The 8,569-nt window shown below is 37.2% G+C and overlaps 1 protein-coding gene across 2 annotated transcripts; it reads left to right on the forward strand.

Moving 5' to 3' along the window:
* The first annotated feature begins 476 nt into the window (after positions 1 to 476).
* LOC130912034 (transcription factor Spi-B) lies at positions 477 to 6,354 on the forward strand. Of its 2 annotated transcripts, none has more exons than XM_057829798.1 (6): positions 477 to 540; positions 2,186 to 2,324; positions 3,455 to 3,665; positions 3,745 to 3,857; positions 5,359 to 5,515; positions 5,642 to 6,354. In XM_057829798.1, exons 3-6 carry the CDS (start codon positions 3,458 to 3,460, stop codon positions 5,947 to 5,949), a joined length of 786 nt encoding a protein of 261 aa, XP_057685781.1. In that variant the 5' UTR covers positions 477 to 540; positions 2,186 to 2,324; positions 3,455 to 3,457; the 3' UTR covers positions 5,950 to 6,354. The 2 variants fall into 2 exon arrangements, with proteins under 2 accessions (XP_057685781.1, XP_057685782.1); XM_057829799.1 differs by lacking the exon at positions 477 to 540 and adding an exon at positions 1,372 to 1,424.
* The last annotated feature ends 2,215 nt before the right edge of the window (positions 6,355 to 8,569 follow it).

Consider the following 8,569-nt stretch of genomic DNA (forward strand, 5'->3'; position numbering starts at 1 on the left):
GCTGCTCCCCGCTTCCTGCCACGACGTGGCAGCAGGAACGACCGAGCACTACCTCGTCTGGGACGCCCGCCTGATCTGACCGTGCGGTCACCCAACGTCTGGCGCCCCGGGCGCCCTCCCAATCGACCCGTGCGGTCGGCCCATGTCTGGCGACTAGGTCGCCCGCCTGACTAACTCTGATGGGCTGACGTTGCGCTCTCCTCCGGGCCCTCTTTCTGCCCGCCATGTTTAGGTCTTTGTGTTTTCTAGAGGACGTCTGGGACCCGTCCCTTGACGGGGGGGTACTGTTAGGTTTTGTGTTTGTTTTCTCCTAGTGTGACTTGTCCCTGTGATTGCCCATTGATTTCACCTGATGTGCCTTCTCCCAGTGTATCCTCCTGTGCTCACCTGTTCCTTGTTGTCTCATTACCCCTTGTCTGCGTGTGTGTATATAAGCTCCCATTTTCTTTTCACTCCTTGTTGCGTCATTGTCAAAGCCTGTCTACGTCAATGTCCACGTCCATGGTCTATTCAGCATTATTCCAAACCCTCGTGTTCCGTGTAAGTTTTTCAAAAGCAGTCTTTTGTTAGTGATACTTTTGTTTGCCTCAGTGCTATCTTTTGATTACCACAGCCTTTGTTTTGTACTTTGTTTTTAGTTGGCTTTAATTAAATCATTTTTGCACCGTTATCTGCTACGCCTCAATTTCCCTGCGCTTGGGTCCACCTTGCCCGCCCGCACTTCCTGACACATCTGGATAGCAGTCAATCAATTTTTTTCTAATTAATTGGCTTCAAGCTGGATTTCTCTTGTCAGTGTATGGCACAATGACAATTTAAATGTACCCGTATGTGGATAGGGAAATCCTTTGAACAAACGCTCAGTTAAGTGTCCTCTAAAACTTAATTCTTCCATTTTATACTGCTTATCCCACTGGCCATCACAAGTCAGCTAAAGCCTATCGCAGACGATTTTGGATGGGAAGCCAAATAAACTACTAGACTTATTCCATGGACAATAAATCATTGTGGTGCATAGACATACACATATGACATTCACCTGTGGACAATTGAGAGTTTGCGGGGATGTTAACATGCATATTTTGAGGAAGTATTTTGAGAAAACCCTGACACTTAAGGGAATGACATGTATCCTTCACATAGAAAGACCTGATCTCCATGTAATATTATTTGATCAACACCCATTAGAGGTTAAAGATCAACTTGCTTTCATTCCAGTGTGCAAAATAAGACTGAATTAGTCAAATCCCTCCCATGACACTTTTGTGCCAATAGGATTGGCCACAGTGGGTGAACAGAAGGAGGATGTGTCTACCTAGCCTATAAGAAAGGTGAAGCTCAGGTAAAGCATCCTAGAGGTACAGTTGGTAACTTTTTGATACCTGAAGTGAACACAACAATGAGGACATCTCCAGTGTGATAAGGTATGACATCTGCTGTGATATTGCTTTTAATACATTACAAAATTGGTGTTTAACCCATTTTCTAGACTTATATTACATTTGCTGAAATAGAGACCATGAGTTGTTATTTTTAATGAATTTTTGTTTGCATGTCAATTCGTAACTATGTAGAAAAAAAGATCTCTATGATTACATTGTTGATTACACAGTGACTTGATATATACATATTGTGAAGAAGGTTGTGAATAGAGTCAGCTGAAAACACAGTTACCCAAATGTTGCCTGGTTAGTGCAGCAATAAACACTTGCATAAATTTGATAGTCAAATTGAAATACACATAGTTGTGGTGTTTCTGGGTATGAAATTAACTAGCTGAGCAAACAAAACGTTGAACCAAGTTGAAAGGAAGCATGCTCCCCTACATGTGTACAGAGGTGGAAAAAGAACTCATACTCTGTACTTAAATGGAAGTACAGTACGTGCCTTTGTGTGGTGGAAAAAAAACTTAATGAAAGTGTAAAATAGAGATTTTTTAAATAAAATATTTACTATCATCTTTTAACAATTCCTTTTTGACAAATATAAAATTTTCCCACTTTTGTACAGTTTTTAATTCACGTACTTTGAAAAATGAAGTGAGCTAGCATTCAGACACTGTTATTTTATCAGAACAAAGCTATATTAACATTGAGGAAAAAATATTAAATAGCTACAATATGTAATAAAACGGGAAACGGAAATTTTTCACTTTACCTGTATGCATTTTTTGTCCTCTTTTCAGATTTGACGGCAAATTTTGGAGTTGCCGATGCTGCTACATCCATGGAGGACATTAAACTACATTATACTATTGTCCTAAATTAAGGCCAGGAGTGGGGAAATTGCGGCAAATAAGTATCCAAAATACAGTCTCAATCAAGGTCTCTACCCTAGTGACGCAAACTCTTTTTATTTTCAAGCACTTGGACTAAAAAAAAAAAAAAAAAAAAAACGCTGTCAAAAAGGTAAATGTACTAGTAAAATACCTCAAAAATGATATGTGTTTTGTTACCTCCCACCTCTGCATATGGATTTAATAGTCTGAATATACTGTTGTATGGGTCATAATAAGTAACAATATTGTGGTCCACACACTGTCAAAAATAAAGATTAAACTAATGTCATATTATCAGAGCAAAATGCATCTGAACTAATATGACTTCTGGCAACCCATTGGAAAACATCACCTCCATAATTACCCTATGTTCCGTTATACGTTATGCACTATATTGGCCAAAGTATTTGCTCACCTGCTTTGACTCACTGATGAATTTTGTTAATGTTTTTTGCATGGGGTCAACCCATACTGTGTAGCTACAATAGCTTCAAATATCCTGGGAAAAATAAGGATATTATACAATATGTGAATTGTTTGATCATTCTTTCATAAACAATTTGTGTGGTTATAGGCCGATGTTGGATGAAAAGCCCTTGCTCTCAGTTCGGCTGTAATTCAGACCAAAGGTGTTCTGTCAGGTTGCAGTCAGGATTCTGCACACTAGTTACTTTAAATTCATCCTCACAAAAATTTGAACCTCCTTGTTCCAAAAGTTTTGACAATTCCATGCCCCAAACAGAACAGTTTGGTGAAAGCCTGTTCCTGTTCCAAAATGACTTTGTAAAAAGTAAGATGAAGACTTGGAGAGAGTGGTCTTTACAAATGCTGACTTCAAAACAATAGAACACATTTGGGATAAATTAGACCATGAAAAAAGATCCAAGCCTTGTATTCCAAATCAGTGCTTGACCTTACAACGGTGCTTCTGAAAAAATGGTCAAAAGTTCACATAAGCACATTCCAAATCCATGTGAAAAGCCTTGTAAAAACTGTAAAAAGTGGGCAAACGTCATACTAAAACTCTAGGTTATAAATGAGGTTTCACTTAAATTCAAGAGATAGTCACAGCCCGTGAGTGAATACTTTTGCCAATATAATTTATTTAGTTTATTTCAGCTTCAAGCAAGAGAACTTGAGGTCAATATTTGTTTCCCCGCCTCACCCTTTCTTTAGCAGATGGCTTATATGACAGAGATGAGGCTTGGTGGAGGTCGGGTGTCCTGGGGTGGAGTCGCCACCTCATCCTACCCAGAGGTGGACCTGGAGGTAATCGAGGAGTATCTGCAGGAGCATTCCCTAGAGATCCAGCCTGCACAAACACACACATTGCCTCTGACCAATGTGGTGCAGCATGTGAACACTCACCACTGCACCAGGATCATAGGTAAAGACGCACCTGGCATGTGAGAAAGAAATTACTGAACATTTTGTCAGCGTAGTTTCATCCTATTGACTCTCCATAGAGAATAGCTGGGCGGGTCAGCATGCCTATGAGTGGCACTGCGGTACTCCCAATAAGGAATATGAGCCAGAGGCTCCAACTCCAGCATGGCTCTATCCCCATCAGAACCAATGGGTAAGCTGAAAGTCTTGGACCTCCTACAAGTCCTAATAACTTTGTGAAGTGAATGCAGATATTTATTTCTATAAATGTCATGTACTTAATTGATTTGAGGATACAGTATTTGCAAAAAAAAAAAAAAAAAAAAAAAAAAACTTGCATATAATGAGGAAAAATACATATACAGTAGTAGCAAATGTGTTGATATATTATTGAACTCTTTTTTTTTTTTTTTTTTTTTTTTTTCCTCATTTCACGTTTGGATTTTTTGGGGTGGATGACATGCGATTGTGCTTTCTGGAACAGTAATGGTAATCTATATACCGTATTGGCCCGAATATAAGACGGCCCTGATTATAAGACGACCCCCTCTTTTTCAAGACTCAAGTTTGAAAAAAAAGATTTTTTTGAACACCAAATTAATTTTTGTTAGGGCTGTCAAAATTAATGCGTTAACGCGCGGTAATTAATTTTTTTAATTAATCACGTTAAAATATTTAACGCAATTAACGCATGCACGGGACGACCTACTCATGCATTGCCGCAAACAGACTAAAATGGCGCCGTTTTATGTATATTGGGAGCAAAGAGCCAACAATAATTTACAGAAAAATATGGCATATTTTAGAGATGGTTTGAATTGTGATTAATTGCGATTAATTTCGATTAATTAATTTTTAAGCTGTGATTAACTCGATTAAAAATTTTAATCGTTTGACAGCCCTAATTTTTATATAGAAAATAATTACAGTACATCCAAAACAAATGATTATAACAATACATTTGAGAGAAAAGCATGTTATTTTGCCTCATTCAAATCTTAATATCTGAACATTTAAATATGTAAACTAAAGTACAATCACATTCGTAAATGAATGGCTTCTGATTTTTGAAATGTAAATAAACCAATCTATTGTGATAAAACAACAAAATTGCAATAACTGCATTAACCATCAAAGTGAAGTCTAACTGTAACTGTAGTCTTGAAACGAATCTGAATAAGGAAAAACATTGCAATAAATTAATGCAAACTGGTTAAACTTGACAGTAGCTGAGAGCTGTCATGACAGAACATCGCTTCAATGATATCTGGCGCCATCTAGCGTCGTGAATGGGGAGAGCAGCTGAGATCTGTCATGACAGAACATCGCTTCAATGATATCTGGCGCCATCTGTGAATGGGTATCATGTCTAGACCACGAATATAAGACGACCCCCTCTTTTTCAGTCTTATTTCAATCCAAAAAACGCACTCTTATATTCGGGCCAATATGGTATATATTGTATAGATTACTCTATATTCAACACTCAGGATTGGTAATTTACGTATAAGAATTTTTTTTTAAATGAAAGAAATTTGATAAAAGATAGAAAGATAAAAACAACAATAACAGACCACATGTTGATTGATCCTGATCAAACTTGGCTATACAGTATTTCAAAAGAGTATTTTGACAGTGACGATCTGCAATTTTTTCAACGACCACATCATTGTGTAATTGTCACAACTTTCTAGGATCACGTTGCATGTCCCGATAAAGCCCAGGTATATATAGACTCAGACTCTCAGTCCAGTTGCTCCCAGTACCAGGAATGCCGTGACGACTCTTCTCCCAGCTCTGATTGTAGGAGCAGGCTGAACAATGATCAGCTACTTATTGCTCCTCTCTCAGGTACAAGTGTTGCCGGTTGTTAATACTCTACACACCCTCCATTGGTTTCCCAAACTCTTTTGCTTTGATGTATTCAACATCATTGTCCCTTCATTATTTAATTTACAGCCCCTTCCTCTTTGACAGGAAAGAGGAAGGAGCGACTGTTCCAGTTCCTTTTTGAGATGCTGCAGACGCCATCCATGCGAAGTTGCATTTGGTGGGTCCAGTCTTCTTTGGGCACATTTCAGTTCTCCTCCCAAAACAAAGAGCACCTGGCAGAGATATGGGGTCGACGAAAAGGGAACCGCAAGACAATGACCTATCAGAAAATGGCTCGTGCATTGAGGAATTACGCTCGCACGGGCGAGATCCAAAAAGTGAAGCGAAAACTCACATATCGCTTTGATGAGAAGACACTAAAAGGCCTCCAGGGAGACACCAATGCCATTTAGAATTAAATGTCTATATAAAAAAAAAAGAGTAAATTGAATACTGAGTATTTGAAAGGGAGAAAAAAATGAAACGTAACGTAAATCTGATAGATTGTCACATGATATCTACTTTATAAGTGGAATGTCTTTACTTCCTGATAGATATTGGGCCTCCTGTCTTTTAAGTTCTGTAATACAGATGTGTTAGTTATAAATGCATTCATTTGTGTCTATTACCTTTTTAACGATTGCAACATTGAATATTTTTAGAATTGCTTGGACATGTTTGTGTATGTGACTCCCCATCATCAGGCAACATCTTCTTCTAGTCATAAAACTCCTTAAAAGAGGTTTTTGTTTTGTTTGTTTGTCGGGATGATTTTCACTGTAATTAGAAGACTAGGAAACAGTATGTTGACCATTCAATTCAGGGGTAATGATACAGATTCACTTCATATTGTAATGTTTATTCAAAGTTAATAATTTAAATTTATTGCTCCCAGCTAAGGAAAACCCCTAACGATCTCTAGAAATTAGAATATTACATCTAAAACTAACACAATCTAACGAAAAAAAAAGGGGGGGAAATTAACCCCTTCTTGCCAAATGTGTCACATTTGATACTTAGAATTTCATGATTTTGAGACTAATTCAGAATTTTGAAATATCTTTCCTCAAATAAAAAAAAAATAATAATAATGGATGCAAGTCAACTATGTACACAAATATGTAACCCTTCTCCCAGTATGACTGGGTTGGAAATTGTATAATTTTAGGGTTCAACAAATCTAGATTCGGTAGGAGATTGGCAACGGCACTCAACAACATAAGACACACTGACAGAAGAACATATAGTTGAACACAACTGTATTATTGAATTTGATTTTGAACAATTTATAAACAGTAAAAGCAGTGGAAAAAAACTTTTTAACCTAAATAGTGACACCTAGAGTCAGTGAGAAAAAATAAAATTAAATTGCGATCGCTTTTTTCCCCTCTTTAGTCTGGTGTCAGGCCTGACCCCAAAAAAAAAAAATGAAAATCTGAGATCTCAGGAAAAAAAATTAATAATCCAAGGACTGCTGATGAATCCTTTTGTCCTACCGCCCTCAACGAACGTAGGTGGTCAAGGAACGTCTGCGTTCTCCTCTGTAGATTTTTTCCCCTACGCCTCTGGTGGCGTCCGTTGTTGGGGTTCAGTCCAGGTTACAGCAGGTAGTCTCTTCTCCAAAAGTGAATCAATCAACAACAAAAAACAACAGCCTGCACGAAATGTGCAGGTTCATTACTCAAGGTCCAAACAATGCAACACACATACCAGTAATGGATTAGCTAAAATAAAAATCTGCATGTTCCATGAGGAAAAAAAAAAAAAAAACAGAATGTAGCAAGGGTTATAGATATTAGAGCGCTTATTACATATATTATTATTTTTTCTTTATTACAAATTTGGAAAAAAAAAAAAAAAAAGGTTTCATTAAGATCTTATTTTTCAAATTTTGTGATTCTCTGACAATTGCTTCATATTGCAGGCATTAAGGGGTTAAAGGTATCATTATTATTATTATTATTATTTATATTATTATTATTATTATGGAACATTTTATGATATAATGCGTGAATCCCTGATTTTTTATTTTTATTTTTTTATAGATATGAACGTAAAACAGTATAGATTCTTGGTTAAAAGCAACAACAACAAAAAACGGGCGGCTAGCATTCATTTTATGTAAATATTTCGAAGTATGACACTAGTCTGTAATCCGACATGGCGGCTGTACAAAACAAATAGCTTTTTAAGTTGAAAAATCTTGTGAATAAATGTGTGAATCCCTGAATTTTGTATAGATATGAACGTAAAACAGTCTAGATTCTTCGTTAAAAGCAAAACAAAAAAAAAACGGGCAGTTATCACTCATTTTACGTAAATATTTTGAAGTATAACGCTAGTGAGCAATCTAATGTGGCGGCCGTAGCAGTTAATTTTTCCCATTGTATTCACGTTTCAAAATGCATGAATGGTGCGAAAAATATATTTACCTTGAATCCTTGACTAAGTCATTCTTGAGACACTCGTGCATACTCGTCCTGTTTCAACCTAAATCCGGCGTTCGAACGCAGCGTGTGTTTAAGGATAATAACTGCTCTCCCTGCCAGGGACCTGCCTCCTTCGAGAAGGCATCGCGCAATGTCTGGTGGAGGTTTCCCGTCAATTAATTATGAATTCTATGACACAATGTTTGAAGTAAAACAAATACTTTTTTTCCCGTGCTATAAGCCGCAAGGGAGTATAAGACGCACCTTCAATGAATGGCCTATTTTAAAGTTGTTTTAATATACCGGTATAGGGTGCACTGTCTTATCAGGCGCAGTAGTAGTAGTAGTAATAGTGGTCGCGGTTGTGTTATGCATCCACTGGATAGAGCTGCGCTAAAGGGAGTGTTATGCCATGATTAACTATACAGTGGGGCAAATAAGTATTTAGTCAACCACTAATTGTGCAAGTTCTCCCGTTTTAAAATATTAGAGAGGGCTGTAATTGTCAACATGGTTAAGCCTCAACCATGAGAGACAATGTTGAAAAAAAAAAAAAAAAACAGAAAATCACATTGTTTGATTTTTAAATAATTTATTTGCAAAT

This window comes from Corythoichthys intestinalis, chromosome 2, assembly GCF_030265065.1.
Source record: "Corythoichthys intestinalis isolate RoL2023-P3 chromosome 2, ASM3026506v1, whole genome shotgun sequence".
In the NCBI taxonomy this organism is placed as follows: Eukaryota; Metazoa; Chordata; class Actinopteri; order Syngnathiformes; family Syngnathidae; genus Corythoichthys; species Corythoichthys intestinalis.

What these genes read in the sequence shown, in the direction of transcription:
- LOC130912034 (XM_057829798.1), top strand. Translation starts at nt 3,458, where the DNA reads ATGGCTTATATGACAGAGATGAGGCTTGGTGGAGGTCGGGTGTCCTGG. An exon ending in ATCCCCATCAGAACCAATGG is followed by an intron (nt 3,858 to 5,358) that starts GTAAGCTGAAAG and finishes ACAACTTTCTAG; the next exon opens with GATCACGTTGCATGTCCCGA. An exon ending in ACTTATTGCTCCTCTCTCAG is followed by an intron (nt 5,516 to 5,641) that starts GTACAAGTGTTG and finishes CCTCTTTGACAG; the next exon opens with GAAAGAGGAAGGAGCGACTG.